General features: G+C 39.6%; 3 protein-coding genes across 4 annotated transcripts; 2 read left to right on the plus strand and 1 right to left on the minus strand.

Annotated features, from left to right (window-relative positions):
- Positions 1 to 236: 236 nt before the first annotated feature.
- LOC120072260 (SWI/SNF complex subunit SWI3A) lies at positions 237 to 3,454 on the plus strand. Its single transcript, XM_039024687.1, has 7 exons — positions 237 to 397; positions 586 to 1,124; positions 1,245 to 1,733; positions 1,923 to 2,101; positions 2,188 to 2,234; positions 2,723 to 2,883; positions 3,009 to 3,454. The coding sequence occupies exons 1-7, from the start codon at positions 313 to 315 to the stop codon at positions 3,186 to 3,188; spliced, it is 1,680 nt and encodes a 559-aa protein (XP_038880615.1). The 5' UTR covers positions 237 to 312; the 3' UTR covers positions 3,189 to 3,454.
- A 577-nt stretch (positions 3,455 to 4,031) lies between these two features.
- LOC120071331 (recQ-mediated genome instability protein 1) lies at positions 4,032 to 13,860 on the plus strand. The gene is made up of 8 exons (XM_039023539.1): positions 4,032 to 4,705; positions 4,863 to 5,033; positions 5,156 to 5,301; positions 5,555 to 5,682; positions 11,951 to 12,366; positions 12,490 to 12,600; positions 12,680 to 12,808; positions 12,961 to 13,860. The coding sequence occupies exons 1-8, from the start codon at positions 4,166 to 4,168 to the stop codon at positions 13,096 to 13,098; spliced, it is 1,779 nt and encodes a 592-aa protein (XP_038879467.1). The 5' UTR covers positions 4,032 to 4,165; the 3' UTR covers positions 13,099 to 13,860.
- LOC120071332 (HVA22-like protein e) lies at positions 13,781 to 15,006 on the minus strand. Of its 2 annotated transcripts, none has more exons than XM_039023542.1 (5): positions 14,791 to 15,006; positions 14,666 to 14,692; positions 14,457 to 14,579; positions 14,103 to 14,274; positions 13,781 to 13,954 (listed from the first exon to the last, which is right to left on the minus strand). In XM_039023542.1, exons 1-4 carry the CDS (start codon positions 14,835 to 14,837, stop codon positions 14,115 to 14,117), a joined length of 357 nt encoding a protein of 118 aa, XP_038879470.1. In that variant the 5' UTR covers positions 14,838 to 15,006; the 3' UTR covers positions 13,781 to 13,954; positions 14,103 to 14,114. The 2 variants fall into 2 exon arrangements, with proteins under 2 accessions (XP_038879470.1, XP_038879469.1); XM_039023541.1 differs by having other exon boundaries at positions 13,781 to 13,962; positions 14,791 to 14,996.
- Between the last annotated feature and the right edge of the window lie 5,292 nt (positions 15,007 to 20,298).

Consider the following 20,298-nt stretch of genomic DNA (forward strand, 5'->3'; position numbering starts at 1 on the left):
AAAACAAGAACGAATAAAATATTAATTAAACCTTAAGAACCAAAGTCGGGTTGGGTTGAGGCGTTGAGCGAAGAAGAAAGCCCAATAGCTCCAGAAAGTAAGACCCAAAACAGAGGTGGGCTTAGCCAGAGCCCAGTAGGAGAGCAGAGCCAGCTCCCTGAGATACCAGGCCACCACACTATTGGGCCGTCATATAATTACGTCAACAGCAGGCAATGAACCGCGTTTTTTTCTTTTAATTTCTGCGTCTCTTATATCGGCGTAATACTAAAATCTACATCGGACCGGACTAAGCTCACCGCGCGGTTCGCGATGGAAACCTCACAGCGGGAGACGAGTTACAGACGAGTTCCAGACGAACCAGAGCTCGATCTATACACCATTCCAAGTCAATCCAGTAAGTCTATCTCTCCCTCTTTTTCGCATTTTCCGTCCATTTACCCTAACCCTAGAAAATGGGCACTTCCTCTCCCCTCCAGGTTCTTTTGGATACTCACTACCTAGCTAGGGAATTGAATAAAGAACGAAGGGAAATTTAGGAGACTGTTTTCAAATTGGGACTGATTTTTCTAATCAATTCTTCAGGTTGGTTTTCGTGGGATGAAATCCACGAAACGGAGAAATTAGCTTTGAAGGAGTTTTTTGATGGAAGCTCGATATCAAGAACTCCGCGTATATATAAAGAATATAGAGATTTTATTATCAATAGGTACAGGGAAGAGCCTTCCAGCAGGCTTACATTCACCGAAGTTCGGAAGTCTCTGGTGGGAGATGTTAATTTGCTTCATAAGGTGTTTATTTTCTTGGAGACATGGGGGCTGATCAACTTTGGCGCAACTTCGGATGACAATGATTTGGCGGAGGTAGAAGATGGAGAGAGTTCTGTAATTAAGATTGAAGAGGGGGTTCCCAATGGGATTCGTGTCGGAGCAATGCCAAATTCGGTCAAGCCAATTTCAGCACCTCCTATTGTGGAAGACAGTGCTATCGTCAATGGGAGCGGGTTTAAATTGCCCCCTTTGACTTCTTATTCAGATGTTTTCAGCGAATTGTTGAAACAGAAAATCTTAGTGTGTGGGAACTGTGGCCAGCATTGTGGATCTAGATACCATCAATGCGCCAAGGTACTTTCATGCTATCACGTGAATGAATATTCCCAAAGCATCTATTGATAAATCTCAATTGCATCTCCACTACTGGATTTTGATGAATGTCTAACTCTAGTCTTCACGTATTATACGTAGGATGGTTATTTAGTCTGTGAAAATTGTTTCAAGGATGGAAATTACGGAGAGCAGAGGCTCTTGGAAGATTTTGAGTTGAAAACCAACGAGTTCATTGAAGATAGTGGTAATATCGGAGCTGTGTGGACTGAGGCCGAAACTCTTCTTCTTTTGGAATCCGTTTTGAAGCATGGAGATGATTGGGATCTCGTTGCTCAAAATGTTCAAACCAAGACTAAAGTGGATTGTATATTGAAGCTCGTGGAGTTGCCGTTTGGGGACTCCTTGTTATGCTCTGATGCTCCAAGGAGTGAGGTTAGTGATCCTAATAACAATGTTGCTAGCGAAAAAGAAATTACAGACCCTCCACCTAACAATCAGGAGATTGCCGGAAGTGAAGACCAATGTACCAAGAACATAAACGAGGACGAAGATGAGGAGAACCAAGGTCCTCCCAAGCGACAGTGCACCGGTTCTGTTCCAGATACGAGCAGTTCTCTGATGAAACAGGTAGGATTCATGTATCACGTGTTATTACATATCTCTTTCTATCAAATACATTTAACTGGATTGTATTGAAGTGAAGTGAAATTGTTGCGGGTTATCTTTTCATTGCTGAATGGCGTCCTATAAAATATATATATGGCTCGATTTTACTCCCCATTAGCTGATGCATGAGCATCTGTCCTATGCTATTAGGTAGCTTTGATATCGAGCATGGTTGGACCACATATTATGGCGGCAGCTGCTACTGCTTCTGTTACAGCACTCTGTGACGAAAACTTATATCCGAAAGAAATCTTTGATGATCAAGAATTTTTTGTACCTAATGGATCGTGTTCTGCGGCTTCCACCACATCAAATCATGAGGATGAGAGGTTTGTATTTTTGTTTCTACTTTTCATGCTTTGGCCAATACTCTTTTGGCATTGGAGATAAACTTATCTGTAATTTTCTTCCATAGAATTCTCAATAATGAAGATTCAGTGGCGAAGGAAAGGCCTCAATCAGGTACTTATTGTGAACCCTTTGTTTTTTCTTTTTTAAATTTTTTTTAAACAAAATTATTTATTTATAATATCTGTGAGTATTCGGACTAGCTTATGCACACCTGAACTAATCTCATGGGACAATATGCTTGAACCCTACAATAGTTGGGTGTCAAGGAAACCCGTAGGATATTAAGTCTAGGTAAGTGGCCACCATGGATTGAATCTATGACCTTTATTCCTTTGACCTTTTTAAGATACTTATTATGAACTTGAAAGTGCTGATTGACTATTATACATAGTTTTCCACTTTGTCGGATCAAATAGAAAAACATGTCTGCTGTAATAAAAATATGCTCTGTGCGCTGCCCTAACAGGTAGGATTGTTTGCATTTTCGGTGTGGGTGGTTAGGTATCAATGCTAGCTCCCTTTCTTGTTTTTATGGTTCAGCATTTTGGCGCATTACTTTGCCTTGCCTTTAACCTTTACTATCTCCGCTTTCCCTTTAGGTGATATAATGGCCCAGGACAAAGATGACATACCTTTAATCTTACGAGTTAGAACTGCGATTGCAACAGCACTTGGTGCTGCCGCAGCACATGCAAAATTACTTGCTGATCAGGAAGAGAGAGAAATTGAATATTTATTGGCGATAATGATAGAAACACAGGTAAACATTCCCTGAACTACACGCTTGTAGTAGTCTTGTGGGTCAAAACTTTAAAGTTCCTGTTAAACATGGTCGATTGTGTGCCAAAGTGATAAATGTTTATTCGTTGTCAAAATCATTTACAGATAAAGAAGATGCAATGCAAAGTTAAGCATTTTGAAGATCTCGAGCTGATTATGGAAACAGAATGTCCTGTTTTTGAGGAACTAGAAGATAAACTGTTAATGGAGCGGGTTAGTGTCTTGCAATCTGCATTTGATCTTGGTATATCTAGGTGGAAGGATTATCCTTCTGTGAGATCTTGACAAGTATTCTTGTACCATTATGCTAAGTCGTCTGTCCCAAATGATCTTACTCGATGTAGCAAAGAAATTATTTACATCTTAATCTCATGCTAAATTTTCTTCCACGCCTGATGTCTGGTAATGTGAGAGAATTCGAACCGCTAACTAAGAGTCTAAGGACGGTAGTCTCACAGTAGATTTGAGCCTCCGATTTCAAGAGGTTACTTTCATGGGCTTGTAATATGGAATAAGCAAATCCAGTCTATGAGATGAGCTTTTCTTTGTAATTTGGACTGTACAAGTTTATGTGCAGCCACTCCATTATAAATACAGTATAGGCAAAAAATTTATATTTAATCTCCCTAAGTGTGGATTGTGGAAATGTACCATGGAAACTCATGACTCGGAACAAATCATCAAATATTCCATTAAAATCAATTTGCAAGATGCAGCCGTGAAGATAGTTTGACAATGAATTGAACTTGCATTCAGATTTTCAATACCAAAGGAAAAATACAGCATCGCGTGTGGGCGCTTAATGTGAAGAATAACAACAAAGGTGGTTAAGCATGAGTGGCCTTTAGTTTTAAAAAATTGAAGGCACTGGCGTTACACTCAGGCTTATCTAATCTTCCAAAAGATAATATAATTATAGTTTATGTGATAACTAAATTAGGCTTCTTCAAAAATAACAGATAAATATAAGAGGAGGTGTTTTTAAAAAATTATTATTATCAATAAAAAGTGGCAATGCACAGCAATGTAGAAATGTGGTAAAATGACTGGGGATTAACCAACCTAAAGTGGAGAATAAATTAACGACACAAGTTAAAAATAGTAGTGAAAATTAATAATTCCCCCTCAAACTGAAAAAGGGTTATTATTTGCAAATTACAACTTCTCCACTCATCTCCCTGATTCTGCTTTTACCGCCCCGACTGCGCACTACATAGCCAGAGGGAAGAAGGCCCTAATTTCCGAGTGAAAAAGAAGCCACAATGACCAGAAGGCGCCTTCGCCTGAGCTGGTCTTCCGACGAAGACTTGGAACACAACTCTCACTGTCCTGATTCCTCCCCCACCTCTCTTCAGCCTCTCATTCTCGACAATCTCAACTCTCATTTTAATCCCAACGTTTCTGAACCCCTCCAAGTTCCCGATTCCGACGACGAGGAACAAGATTTTATCGACGTCTCCGACCATCTCTCCCCTCCCTCTGCGGATTCTGATCATTCTCTCCCTCACTCGCCCGACCCGAACCCGCTCAGTCCTGCTGTCGCTTCCACCCACCCGCCGTGTCCTGTAAGCGACTTCCTTCGAGGATTTGGTTTAAGCTTAAAGAGAGAGTGGCTGCATGCCTGTATCCGTTCCCTACAAGGGTTTGTACCAGGTTTTTTCAGCCTCAACCCTGCGGAAAAAGGAAAGCTGTGTTTCGAGCAGTTCTTGGTTTCTGATATGAATTACACGGGTGCTGGTGTCCTGCCTCAAAATGTTGATTCTATGCATCTCGTTGATCTCCCTGGTCCGTACGTACTGCAGGTTATTTGTGCCAGTTCCTTGAGTTCATTACCATAAATTCTTTTTTGGTTAAAACAACATTTTGGTCCCCGTACTAATATTTCAGAGTTATAAGAATGACCTGCTGCTTGAGGTAGGCAGGGTTGTAGGGTCCTTGCTGATCTGTTTTCCTTTTCAGGTCGATGAGATAGTTAACATCAGTTGTGGTCTAAAAGGTAGATATCAGACTGCCCCTGCCAATATTAAGAGGTGCCTTAAACTGTCCATGACGGATGGTGTTCAGCGAGTTTTTGGCATGGAATACAGGCCTATCAGGGATCTTGAAGTTTTGGCACCTGCTGGGTTGAAGGTTTCTTAACTTTCTCAATCCTCGTTCAATTGTTATTTTTTCCCCAACCAGGTTATGAGCTTCGAAACTACACTACATGATTAATTGATGATAGGGATCAATTATTTATAGCTTTTGTACAGGTAGTAATCTGCAATATAAGTGTACGACGTGGGCTTCTAATGCTTGTACCTGAAGCTTTTGAGGTTCTTGGAGGCCTGGTTGAGGAATTGGAGGCAGCTCGGAAACGGCTTGTTGACGAAGTGAGCAAGCCACCTAGAGGAAGGAGGTATCATTAATTCCTAGAGTACATAGTTTTCATCCATACCTTTGTTGGCTTCCACAGTACAATTTTCTTTGTCCTCGAAAGATTTCTTTTTCCATTGTTTAGAGCTTATTCTTTTATCTTTTGTAATTGATTACTTGCCGACTTCAAACATGCACCGTACACAGTACTTCTCGGTGGACTGTCTTTCTCTTCAGAAGAGCTTATTCCACTGTTTTCTGTTATTCAATAATTTGTGATTTATATACTTGTTCAGAACGAGGACGGGCGTGGTTCCTCCTTTGGCAAGTAGAGCAACACATGCTGCATGGCCATCAGACAATGTTCAAGATCCTGGGCATCCTAGCAGAGTAGTGGATACTGAACCTTCTCGTTCAGACCAAGGTACTAATCAGTTATATATTCCCCTGCCCTTCTTTCCCGGGGGGAAAAAGAAAGATTTTTTCCATTGTCAACGGGTGTTGAATAAGATGACATACCTGGTATGATGTTCAGTGTGTCAGATTCCTGACTTTATAGACCAAATAGCTGTTACTACTCTCTATATTAGGCAATGTTGCCTACTTTCATTCTCTCATTATGATGTGCCTTTTTGCGTTCTCTTGTTTGTTTCAACTATTGATACAGACCGTTGTGGGGGAAAACATGGATAGAACAAGGAAACAAAAAGTGGAAGAGGAAGGGAAATGCTTGTCCACTCCTAATAAATTTCATACCCTATTCTGGAATGTAAAAACATTATAAACTTCAAAGTAGGAAGAACAAACCTCCTGCTAGAATCCAATGTAAATCTCATGGTCAAGTAGAATTATTTGAAAATGACTCCTAACAGTTATCTGAATATAAAATAGACTAAATTACACAAGGCATTTGATATTTTCCGCTAGATTAGCTATGAATCTTGATGAAATATAAGAAAAGAGAGATCAACACACAGTTTACGTGGAAACTCTAGAACAGGGAGAAAAACCACGATGCAGACCTTTTTCTTATTATTTTTAATTGATACACTGAATACAAGAGAACATGGTGAATAAATAGACAGTAGAGAGCTCTAGGGTAGAAGACAATTACAATAATACCTCTAGGGTAAAAACCCTACTTTCAACACTCCTCCCAAGTTGGGGCATAAATATCAATAAGACCCAACTTACTGATACAATAGTCAAAATCTGGTCTAAGTAACCCCTTGGTGAGAACATCTGCCACTTGTTGACTTGAGGGAATAAAGGGGATGCAAATGCTCCCATTCTCTAGTCTTTCTTTAATGAAGTGTCTGTCAATCTCTACATGTTTGGTTATGTCATGTTGGACTGGTTTGTTTGCGATTCTTATTGCTGCTTTATTATCACAAAACAATTTCATTGGAAGCTCACTATCTTGGTAAAGATCAGACAACACCTTCTTCAACCAGATTTCTTCACATATCCCTAAGCTCATTGCCTTGTACTCAGCTTCAATGCTACTCCTGGCCACCACTCCCCGTTTCTTACTTCGCCAGGTGACAAGGTTACCCCAGACAAAGCTGCAATAACCAGAGGTTGACATTTTAATTAACAACAGAGCCTGCCCAATTAGAATTGGTATAAGCTTCAATAGTTCTTTTTTCAGAATTTCTGAACATCGGACCCTTACCAGGAGTCCCCTTCAAGTATCGAAGAATACGCTCAACTGCAGTCATATGCTCCTCATAGGGAGCTTGCATAAACTGGCTTACCACGTTTACTGCATATGAAATATCTGGTCTTGTATGGGACAGGTAGATCAATTTTCCAACCAACCTCTGATACCTTTCCTTGTTAACAGGAACTTTGTTGTCTATAACACCAAGTTTTGCATTATACTCCATTGGTGTGTCAGAGGGTTTACACCCAGTCATGCCTGTTTTTTTGAGTAAGTTCAGTGTATATTTCCGTTGCGATACTGAAATACCTTCTCTTAATCGAGCTACTTCCATTCCAAGGAAGTATCTCAGCTTGCCAAGGTCTTTAATCTCAAATTCTCTGGCCATTCTTGTTTTGAGCCTTGTAATTTCACCCTCATCATCACTAGACAGAACAATATCATCAACATACACTATGAGGACTGCAATCTTCTCGGAGTCGGACATTTTCGTAAACAATGTATGATCTGAGTGCCCTTGTTTATATCCCTGTGCTTTAACAAATGTGGTGAACCTATCAAACCAAGTCCTTGGAGACTGTTTCAGTCCATATAATGACTTTCTCAGTCTGCAAACCCTGTGCTTGAACTGACTCTCGAATCCAGGAGGGGGGCTCATATAGACTTCCTCTTCAAGTTCTCCATTCAGGAATGCACTTTTAACATCTAACTGGTGAAGTGACCAATCTTTGTTTACAACAATCGACAACAAAACCCGAATAGTGTTGAGTTTGACCATGGGAGAGAATGTTTCAGAGTAATCAACTCCGTAGGTCTGGGTGAAACCTTTAGCAACCAGTCTGACCTTATATCGGTCAATTGTCCCATCTGATTTGTATTTTACGGTGAACACCCATTTGCATCCAACTGTCTTGTGCTCTTCAGGTAAAGGCACCTGTTCCCACGTTCCATTTTTCTCAAGAGCCCTCATTTCTTCCATAACAGCCGTTTTCCATTCAGAACTCTCCATTGCTTCACGAATACTACTTGGGACCATGATAGTGTCCAAGCTGGTAGTAAAAGCTTTAAATTCGGGAGACAGATTGCTATATGTCATGTAGCTGTGCATAGAGTATTTTGTGCATGAACGAGTACCCTTCCTCAGTGCTATTGGAAGATCGAGAAAGGCATCATGATTTTCCAACTCTCTAGGTTTTTCAGCATGATCGGTCATCTGTATATCAAGGATTTCAATAGTATCTTCCACTTTCTTATAAAAAACTGGCATTTTTCCTTTACTGCTATCATTCTTAGCTGTCTCCTCATCTATCACATTTTCAGTATTGTCACCTCCTTCATCCTTATCTTCCTTGCACTTGTCAGTCTCCATACATATATCAACATCATTAGTTTGGACTAGATGCAGGGTTTGATTCATGGACCGGAGCCGGCTATTTAACAGGTGGCGTCCCTTCCTTTCTAAGATTCTTCCTATAGTAGGTTATCCATGGAATCTGGTTGGTAGGGAGGATAGGACAGACTTTTACAAAACTAGGAGAAGGAATCGGGGTGGATTCCCCTAAAGGGATCTCATAAGAGAACCAGGTAGGCTCTTCACTCAAGCTCTCCCCCTGAAGATGACAAACGGGGAAGAAGGGCTAATCTTCAATGAAAGTAATGTCCATGGAGACACGAGAGGACGGATGATAGCATTTATACCTACGTTGGTGGAGAGGGTATCCAACAAAAACACATTTCTGAGCACGAGGGGTGAATTTTGTGCGATTTGCGCCATGGGAGTGGACAAACGCGACAAAGCCAAAGACACGGAGGGGTACATCAGAAATTAGGCGAGTAGTCGGATAGGATTCTTTGAATAGGTCCAAGGGATTATGAAAGTCAAGGACACAAGAGGGCATGCGATTAATGAGGTGAGCCGCAGTAAGAATGACATCTCCCCATAGATGGGACGGAAGAGTGGCAGACAACATTAAGGATTGGGCAACTTCCACCAGATGACGATTTTTACGCTCGGCTACTCCATTTTGTTGGGGAGTATAAGCACACGAGCTCTGGTGGACAATCCCTTTAGACACAAGAAAGTCACGAAAAGAGGTGTTAAATAACTCCCGTCCATTATCACTCCTCAAAATTCCAATCTTTGCATGGAACTGTGTTTCAGCCATGGTATAAAATTGTTGAAAGATGGAGGACACCTCAGACTTATCAGCAAGTAAAAACACCCAAGTGAGGTGTGTGTGGTCGTCTATGAAGGTGACGAACCAACGTTTACTAGTGGAGGTAGTAGTAGGTGAGGGTCCCTAGACGTAACTATGAATGAGGGAGAAAGGACTGGATGAGTTATAAGGTTGAGAACGAAAAGTAATATGACTTTGTTTGGCATGAATACATACATCACAATTTAGAGACGCTATATTAATATTGCGGAATAAATGCGGAAACAAATATTTCATATATTGAAAGTTTGGATGTCCTAAACGATAATGCCATAACATAAAGTCATTTTCGGAAGTAGAAAAATTTAAAGACATAAAACCAGTTTTATGATCCTCCCTAGAAGAAGCATCGTCGAAAAGGAAGTAGAGCCCCCTATCGTGCCGGGCAGTGCCAATCGTCATCCTCGACTTCTGATCCTAAAACACAACAGAATCTGGTGAGAAAATGGCCTTACAATTCAGATCTCTTGTAATTTTATTGACCGATAAAAGATTATATGAAATTTTAGGCACATGAAGTGTATCACGTAGTACTAAACCATCAAAAGGAGAGGTATTTCCTTTCCCTGCAACCGGGGCAAAAGACCTGTCTGCAATTCTAATACATTCATTTCCCGCACTCGGACAGTATGAAACAAACAAGTCTGAAGAGCTGGTGAGATGATCTGTGGCCCCTGAATCTACAATCTAGGGTTTTTTGCCATTAATGCTAATAAGGTCAAAAGATGGAAAAGTACCTGATTGTGCAATGGCACTCACCTCGACAGCACTCAAATTGATCTTATTATCGGCCGAGGGCTGATGCGGTGTATTCTCATTAACCGAGTCACTTACAAGTGCACGTCCAGAGGATTTGTCATGTGACTGTCGTTGCCTACTGTTCGGGGGCCTGTCGTGCAGCTTCCAACATTGGTCTTTCGTATGCCATGGCTTCTTGCAATGCTCACAAACAAGTGTGGGCTTTTTATCACCGTCGGCACTGGAAGCCTTCGTAACAAAAGCTGGTGCATCAGTGGAAACAACCATAGGATTGTTCATAGCATGTGACCGATCCTCTTCCAGTTCAACCTCTGAACAAACTTCTTTGAGAGGAGTAGGTCGTTGACCCAATATGCGACTTTGAACACTGTCAAATTTTGGGTTCAATCCAGTAAAAAACACATACACCTGATCTGCCTCTTCAAGTTTCAAGTATTGGGCCCCATCTTGTGCGCAGTTCCAAACAATTTCTCGGCAAAGGTCCATCTCTTGTCATTACACTGATAATTTATTAAAGTAGGAACATCCATGGCCCATTGCTTGCACTCATGGACCTGTTTGTGTAACGTGTATAACCGAGATGCGTTCTGTCGCTTTGAGTACAGATCCCTAGCTGCCTCCCAGATATCTCTAGCAGTTGCTGCATACAGTAAAGGTCAGCCAATCTGTGGCTCCATACTATTGATGAGGATAGAACGTAATAGAGAATCCTCCCCTTTCCAGATTCTTTCTTGAGGATCGCCTGGGATAGGTTTCGGAATTTCTCCTATTACATACCCGAAGTTGTGCCTTCCTTCGAGGGCCATTCTGATCGACTGGGACCAGGAAAAATAATTCTCCCCATTCAATTTTTCTCCTACCAGAAATCCTGTAGTATTTCCCATTGAGTCAGTTAAATAAGTTGTATTAGGCAAAATAGAGAACGAATTTACCGGATTCTCTGTGGTGACTGATTGAGGGTTTGGGCCAAGGGCCGTTTCCAAATCTGAAATCTGCATTGGAAGATAGGCCAATCTGCGTTGAACATTGTCAGGGTACTGGGCCGAACCACCATGATTTGGTGCGGCTGGAAAAAGGCCTTCGACCGACGGCTGGTTGTAAGAGAAACCAGCTGGGTATGTTGGAATCAGGGCGTCGGCCGGAGAGAACCTGATCGGAGGTTGAGGCGCTTGAAAAGACAGTGGCGGCGTCGGGTCGGTAGTTTGGATCTGCACCTGGGAAAACCGCGGTTGGACAGAGGTAGAAGCGATCGGCTCCTTTCCTCAGTTTGGCTCCCGAAGCGGTCGCGGCTGGGCAGATTGGAGGGTGTCGGGTCGGCAGTTCGTCTGGTCGAAAGGAACGGCTGGCGACTCGTGCGGCATGGTTGGCGCGAACAAGGGTTTTTGTGGCCGATCGCACGATTCTGTCCTTCGACGGAACCCTCGGTCGATGTCGACGGTGCTCCCTGCGGCGGCTGGACGGCAACTATGGTGGCTGGAAGAAGTTGCGGTAAGGCAGATTGGAGGTATTCTTTTACAGCTTCTTGGATAATAGCTTTCATGTCCATGATTGGAGCTTCGTCTGTAGAAGATGTCTGTGGTTGGTTCTCGTCAATGATGGATAGGGTTTCGTCGCCATGCTCTGATACCATGATGAAATATAAGAAAAGAGAGACCAATGCACAGTTTACGTGGAAACCCTAGAACAGGGAGAAAAACCACGATACAGACCTTTTTCTTATTATTATTAATTGATACACTGAATACAAGAGAACAAGGTGAATAAATAGATAGTAGAGAGTCCTAGGGTAGAAGACATTTACAATAATACCCCTAAGGAAAAAACCCTACTTTCAACAAATGTCAGCCAAGTTTATCTTGGATATAAGGTTATAAGGTTTGTTTTATTATTATTGGTTGTTGGTCTTGAATTTCATGTTCAATCTGTATAATCTGGAAAGAGCTCTGTTGTTATAGATAGTGCATTCTTCCAAATTTTCTTTGTTTTCAACCTTTTTTTCCCCTTCCTTTTCTTTTCACAATTGAAGAGGTCACTGTTGCTCATTTGACTATCAGGTGTTGGCATGTTCCATAGGGGAAATGAAACATTTACTGCTCCAGTTGGTGATGCATTTACTACTCCTGTCAGAAGAACAAATGCTCATTCTGAGTTATCTTCTAATTTTGTTTCAAATGTTGAGGAGATTCATTCACATTCCGTTCCCAGTGGTGGAGCTAGTACCGAGCCTACTATTGTATCCAATTCAGTTGAGGACACCAATGTGGTCAATCCGATCGATGACACCGATACATTCAATTCAGTAGACGATACCAATACGGCCAACTTGGAAGAGGATACCATTATGGTCGATATTGAGCATCCACTCATTCTATCTGGTGATAGAGAAATTCCTTTCACTTACTTGGCTAGTTTGTCGGCTAAGTGGGCAGCAGTGAAGGAAAAGTCTCCATCAGTTCGTGGAAAAATCAAGGTAGGATAAAAATTCATATTTCATTGCAACCTGCTCATATTGAACATGGCATGGTGAATGACTATGAAATTTAATTGTTTCTATATTTTACTGAAATTGAAAACATAATCTTTGTATTTGTAGTGCTTTTTGACTGGTGTAAAAGGATTTCAATTCAAGCAAAGGGCAACATACGAGCTACATGTGTATGTTGATGACGGCAGCCTCATTTCTGAGATCCTCATTGATCACGAGGTGAGTCAAATACCATATAGTTTATGCGTACCCTAGTCAAAGAGGACCGTATCTGACTGCTTCTTATGTTGATTATTAGGTTGTGCTAAAAGCGATTGGCCATTCTCCCAAGGATGTTACAGATGCTCTCGATTCTTCTGATGTCAAAGTCGTGAGTGCTATGAAGGAGACCATGAGACAGTTCCAAATTTTCTTGGTAAATTTTGAGGTAAATTGATGGCATCAAGTATTCTAACCCTCAATTGCTTCCTCCCCTCCCGCTAACTTCAAAAGATTATGCCATTTCTGTATGTTACTTGCACATTCAGTATACTTTTAGTTGCTTTGAGTTTCATTCTTTTATATCTTGTTTCATCGAAGGGTACAATGCTGGTTGAGATGAATAGAACGTCTTTTCTGCCAGTTGTCCTTGAGATGGCGGAGGGTTGTTTGGAATCTGATGCTCAGTTGCTTTTGAGAAGACTCACGTGTTCAAATGCTATTCGAACTGATGAATAGAGCTTGATGGGCGGGCCGCGGATTCGCACAAAATCATATGTTTCCGTTTGGCGATAATTGCAAGCACAAAATCAATGGTTTTATAGATCATCAACACAGCAGGAAATGAAGTCGATTTTTTCCTGGAAGCTTTACTCAGCCCAGTTGTCAGAGGAGAGCCGAAACTGATCGACATTGGTATTCTTGTACTGGGACGTTCATTTTTAAGAAATCTATCAGGTTAATATCCATGGCAAAGAGATAGTTAAACAGCAATCAACCCGATTGCTGACTGGAGGGGAGTAGCAAAGATTTTAGGGAATGCTACGAATGCTTCTCCTACAAGCACTGTGACATTCTATATTTATTCAATCTTTCAAACGTCCTCTGTTGTCCATTATGTACATGCTCATAGTAATTCTAGTTATGAAAATACCCGAGATTGGGACAAGATATGCTTCTAATAAGTTTGTTAGTCAGTCGATGTCTAAATAAATACGTTTCTTTTGGTTCACAATCTTTCTGGTCAGCTACAATTTGGGATAAATGTTATCGCATTCAAACGTAAGTTCATCTGTCGCATCTAGGTATCTTTTTTCTCTTAAAATTCTACGGAAGATTTTGTTTGAAGATTGAGATTCTTTAGACGTCAAATTGTGTCGACACACAACACAGTTATAGCTTATAAAACTAGGGGAAAATGAAAAAAAAAAAGTGTTTGTTTCATTTACAAGGATGTCCAATACTAGTTCTGTTTAGCACAACCAAACGAGAAAAAAAAAAAAGACAAAAGAAGTCAAATCCAGAAAGATGGTCCACCATGAAGCAACCAATTCTTCTTTATGATACCTTCGTTATCAAGATTCCAACTCCCTTTCTAATCCACTTCACAAAAGGAGACAAGAAGCAGATCAAAGACATCTCATTAGTATATTTGTAGAAAATAACAAACTTCTTTTAAAAAAGATGAGTCACAAAGGCGAGGGTGTAGTCATCATAATTATTATTAAAAGAAGAAAACTCACTAATTATGTGAATTAGTGATTCTTGGCTTTGGCATCACCAGAATTGCTTCCTACACCATATTTCTTAATTTGCTGCCTCACGAATCTTTCATACAAGAAAGCTGCACCTTTGAACTGTGGCAGAACCAACCACGCCACAAATACCAATTTCACCGAATACCAAACTGGAATCCTGCAAATCGAACCTATCAAACATTCAGAAGCCACTAAAGAAAGTAACTGCTATACCCATAAATTTTTCTTTCATTTCTGCCCAGAAGTTCAGAGGAGAGGAAAACAGGGAAACCAAAAACCCATGTGGATAAATTTTGTAACAGAAAAGAAAAAGAGGGAAAATCTAGAACTTGCACTAACCACTCTAATATAGGTTGAATAACCATCTCCATGAGAGTGAGAAATGAGTAGATAATCCAGTAAGCCAACCACTGCTCATCGTCTAATTTGGAGGTGCTTTCGATGGCTACCACCGACGCATATCTGTTGTATTGAAAACGATTCAACAAATTTTTTCCCCTTAAAGCACAGCATCAAACAGAGAGAGACAAAGAGAGAGATAAACTTACAGAGGATACAGCAACATCAAAACAGGCCTGTGCGAATCATAGAAAACAAAATAATAATTAGCCACAAAAATACAAAACCCACATCCAAAATTACCAGGGTGTTCTTGGATTAAATTTATACCGACCCAGAAAGAGTATGAAGTTGGGTGGCCAACGTCCAAAATTTACTCATTTTTCTACGGCAGATTGAAATCGGAAGGGAGAGAAAAATGAAGTGGAAGAAATGGGGAAATGGGAATTGTAATGGTGATTGGTCAAAGAGGAAGGGAAAATATTTTTATAAGACCTGAAAAGGACGAACACGTGGCAGCAATAGAGACAGCATCTAATTCTTCCTTCAAGGCGTGCCTGTTAATTTAGCACCGCCCTTCCCTAAATACGCTGATACCTTAACGCTCTTCGCTGAATAATGAATGAGATTAATAAGTTAAAAGCTTTAATTAGGATTACTTAATTCATATTAAATAATTAATGGGGTGAGGTGCCTTCCCCGTGTTTAACGCTACTGCCACGTGTTCTTTCTTTTCATGAATGTCGTGGTCGGTGAACTTGTCCACAACCCTAGCACCTTTTGACCAAACCCAAACCCGAATCTATATCATAAAATTTCTACTACAGTATAGTATTTCTTCATCAAAATACACTCATTAGATCATATATATTCTTAATTTATAAGTTTTACCTATTTTTGAAATATTTTTGTTTGCATGGAATTTTCAAAGAAACGTGCTTCGATAAGTTGAACTTGGATTTAGGTAGATTTATATACATGTGTTTGTGTTTGATATTTAATAGTTGAGCATCTGATTTTCTCTGTTAAATGCGTTTAATTTGATAAACATAGCACGTGGATGTTCAGTCTTCAAGAATTTAGGAAGTCTTCGAGAATTATGTCTACGCATAATCTAAACTCTTTGAATGAAGAAGAATTTCGATATGTATAGAGTTTTCATGTTCGTGTGGGTTTGGGCTTGACCTTTGAGTCTAATTAATTTTGAGCTTGATTGGTCTTTGGGTGAAGATTCTGTTTTGAGGGTATTTTTGGGATACAATTCACATCCTATACATGAAGGAGGTATGATTTACCATATTTCATAAATTTTTTGACATATTTCAAAATCAAACATTAAAATCTAAATTCTCTTTTAAATATTAATATCTAAATTAGCTTATTCGATTCATCGCTCATGGCAACAAGAGGCATCATAAGTGTATCAACTTTTATCTTCAATTTCAATTTGAGACACATGACGATTTATGATTAGTCCAAAATTTTTTCTTCAACATTAACTTTGATGTTAGATGAACGAAATAATATACAAAAGATTTTCCCATCCCAAACAACCCAGGTTTTGCTTGTCATCCGATCAATGAACGTTTACTCAACATCTCTCCCTAATTTTCTTCTTCTTCTTCTTTTAAAAAATTCTTTTAAAATTTACAGTTTTATGTAATTCTATATCTCGATTCTTTCTTAATATATATATATATATATTTGCCTCTGAATTTCCATATCTTGATTCTTTTCAAATAACTCTTGTATGTGCATGGTGTCACAATCACACCCCTGTAAGGGTCTCAAGGCGATTGTGCAATACTTGTCTTACCCTCGAACAAGTCAGCCAATCCAAAATTGAATAGTCGATGACACAGTGGGCGTTTCTCACAACCTCCACCCCCGTTCTTGAGAAAATGTTTTAGAAAACGGGTTTAGAGAAAAAGGTTTTCGCAAACGTTTGAAAGCATGATTGAGCAATGAAGATTAGTCGTATAGTTAAAAAGCAATAAGAAATAACAATGACTTTATAACATATGATTCTCAGGTATAAGGATATGATGACCAGTCTTACCCTTATATAGTGCATTCTGAACAAAAAGACATTCGTCACCCTTGCATATGGAAATGGGCGAGTGGTCGTATACTAAGAAAAGTACATAAAAAGTAAACTAACTAGCAAAATGAAATACATAGGATGAAAGCATGGTAAAAAGAGATAGAGGCGAACATGCGACCATGGGAAACATGTCCTGGACAAGCATGACCATGACATTTTCCCCCACTCAATTGGTTGATGTCTCTGTCAACCGACTCTGCTCGAACTCAGCAAATCTTTGAGCAGTTGCCTTGAGGTATTCTATGCGTTCCCAATGAATTTCTCTGTCTTGGAGGCTTTTCCATCTCTCTAGGAACTCTTCCAAACCTCGTCTTGGTTTTCTAACTTTGTTGCTTCTTCCAGCAAGTCTCTCATTGACTTCTTCCTCTGTCGTTCTCTTCGTCGTGGCAGGTGGATATGTCACACCACTATATCGCTCATCAGCATGGTTGGGGTGATATGGTCTCAATCTACTTACGTGGATGACAGGGTGAATCTCCATCCACGATGGTAATTATACTCGATAAGAGGCTTTCCCAACCTTTTCGATGACTTCCAATGGTCCTTCATAGCTGCTCATGAGGTGACGTTCTTTCTAGCCTTTCAATCGAAACTGTTCTGGGCGTAACCTTACCCGAACTTTGTCCCCCTAGTAGGAACTTTCGGCATCTGGGCTTCCTTTTCATCTTCCTGGGAGGCAGGGATTTTTGTAAATTGTCCGGCTCGACAACGTGAAACTTTTTCAAGACACACAGAATGTCTTGAGGGGCTTTCTCTTCCGCGGTTTCAATTGACTCATGGGTAAGGTTCTTCTCCAATTGAAGAGCTGAAATCATCTTTATCCCATTCGACTGTTTGATCTCAGCATGCACAACTGTGGGTGTAGACCTTGTGATCACTAAGCATTTTGCGAGGGGTATCGATATTACCTTGTGCTCAAGCAAGAATTCCATCCCCAACAACACATCAAAGTCGTCCATTTTAACGATCAGAATCGGCAGGGCCACTCCAATCCCCCAACTTTACGACTGTTATCTTTACCATTCCTATAATAGACAAGGCCACAGAGTTCACTGCTTTCATTTTACTTGTGCCTCCTTCCCAATAGAGATTCAAGCGTTTGGCTTCTATTTCAAACATAAAATTAAAGGTAGCTCTAAAGTCGACCATGGTACTCTTGGCCGATCTATGGTTGATCGAAACATCTACATACATCAACCCACTTTTTTGGGTTTCTTTTGTTTCTCCCTCGTCAACAGTTCCTTGATGAGCATCCTGTCTAAGCGGCCAGCCACCACATTGATTTCATCAGCCTTGTCAGAGACTTCTTATAACTGAGTTTCTAGGAATCAAACCTAATCAGGGACTTCTATAATATATTAGATATAGCATTTTCTCTTCTATCTCGACCAACTGGTCAACATGGGACTTGCCCAACTGTTTCGTAGCATACATGATCACAACTTCTTAACTTCACGAGCCGACTTGGCTCTAATACTAACTTTCACAATCGCACCCCCGTAAGGGTCTCAAGACGATTGTGCGACACTTGTTCTTGCCCTCAAACAAGTCAGTCAATACAAATTTGAATAGTCGATGGCACAATAAGTGTTTCTCACAACCTCCACATCCGTTCTTGAGAAAATGTTTTAGAAAACGAGTTTAGAGAAAAAGGTTTTCGCAAACGTTTGAAAGAATGGTTGAGCAATGAAAATTAGTTGTACAACTATAAAGTAATAAGCAATAACAACGACCTTATAGCATACAACTATTGGGTATGCAGATATGATGACTAGTCTTACCCCCATATAGTGCATTATAAACAAAAAGACATATGCCACCCTTGCATATGAAAATGGGCTAGCGGTCGTACACTAAAAAAAGTACATAGAAAGTAAACTAACTGAAGGATCTCAAATTGAAGGGAACCATGAGTGGAAGAAAGATCGTTTCATATCCATTTTTCATTGAATGTAAATTTTACAGTAATTAAAGAACTAGAAATGCATTTATATAAATTACAACATGCTATTAAAAAGGTTTAGAAACCTTACCTTTGAAGACTTTTCTTCAAGAATCCATCGAAAAACACACGAACGTCTTGAACACTCTCTTTAAGAAAACTTTGATCAAGAGCACGAACACTACCACAAAGGCTTCCTTGGTATTTTCAGGTAGAGAACCTATGACTGGTTGGCTCTGGCTATTTTGGAATGAGAGAATTTTAGTAGTAAGGAGGAAGGTTTGAAATTGTTCACCAATAACTCAAACTCGCACACAGAAATCTTTTGTTTTTCTCCAATCTCGATCAAGAAGAAGAACTGATTGTAGATGAAGGAGACTCTCCCGTCTTTTAAAAAACCAAATACCACAATCACCCACTTATCTGGGTGGAGAGAAAAGAGGGGGAGGGACTTGTAACTCCTTCCCTCATTTTTATTTCAAATAAAATAAAAATGATATTTAATATACATACATATAAATATGATAACTAACTTACCATATTATATATATATATATATAAATAAAATTATATGTTATATCAAATATAATATATAACCTATAGATTTAATATTGTATTACATACAATATAACCTATAGTTTCTTTTCTCTCTTATATGGCATTTAATATAAATCACACTTATATTAAATTTAAAAATTGTGAATCCAATTCATATTAATAATATTTGAATCTTGTTCAAATATTTATTATCTCTCAATTAATCTATATTGTATCAAATACATTATAATAATTATTTCACATATAATTAAAAATAACTTAATTATACCATATAAAATTAAGCCTCTCTATATAATTTGAACAATTCAAATTAATTCAAAAACTGATTCTCAATTAATCCTATTGAGCTACCAAAGGGACCTCATGGACTTGTAGCTTGAAGCTACAATGGTACATGAATAATTAATTGAACTCTTTAATTAAATTATTCATCATCCGTTAACTGTCGGATACTCCACTAAAAACCTACAGCTGCACTCTTTGCACTATAAATATATTTCTGTGTCCATTGAATATAACCAATTAACAGTACGATGACCCTTCACAAATTGCTCGTAAGTACCACTAGACAAAATTACTATTCTGTCCCTGTAGTTACATCTAAGTTCTTAAGTACCAATGATCCCTCTAATGAATAATAGATCATAGTCCAACTATGACTAAACCCCTCTCGAGCCAGGAGAGGGTTAGTGCCACATTGTTTAAGCTCCGGAATCTGCCCTTAAAGGAGTAATTTATCTACTTACCCCGACCTCGAGGAAGGAGTGAATTCCTTCTTATGCAGCTGTGTTCCTAGTTCCCCAATCAGATGAATCCTCAAAATGGTAGGTTGGTTGAGTCGGCGATTAGGCCACTCTCACCCATATAAATCAAATGATCACCCTCATAGACAAAAGTTTACAACTCACTCAAGATTCAGGCCATGTTACCTATAGTCATCCTGGTGAAATGTAAGTCTATTATGAACGACGTTATATAATTAGATTAAACATTTCGTGGTCCGGTCTTATACAAAGTCCTTTACGTTATATAATTAGATTAAAATGTAAGTCTCGCATGTCTATACATGAATGATCAGGATCAGATCATTTGTAGCACTTTACAGCAATTGTAACACCTACAAAGCGAGTCATACTCGTAGTGTCACTAGGATAAGGTACTCAGCCTTATCCATATACTACAGACCATTTAGGTTATCACTTAAACATGATCTACCCGTACTGTATACATGTTTAATT

The sequence above is a fragment of the Benincasa hispida genome, chromosome 2, assembly GCF_009727055.1.
Source record: "Benincasa hispida cultivar B227 chromosome 2, ASM972705v1, whole genome shotgun sequence".
NCBI classification, from domain to species: Eukaryota; Viridiplantae; Streptophyta; class Magnoliopsida; order Cucurbitales; family Cucurbitaceae; genus Benincasa; species Benincasa hispida.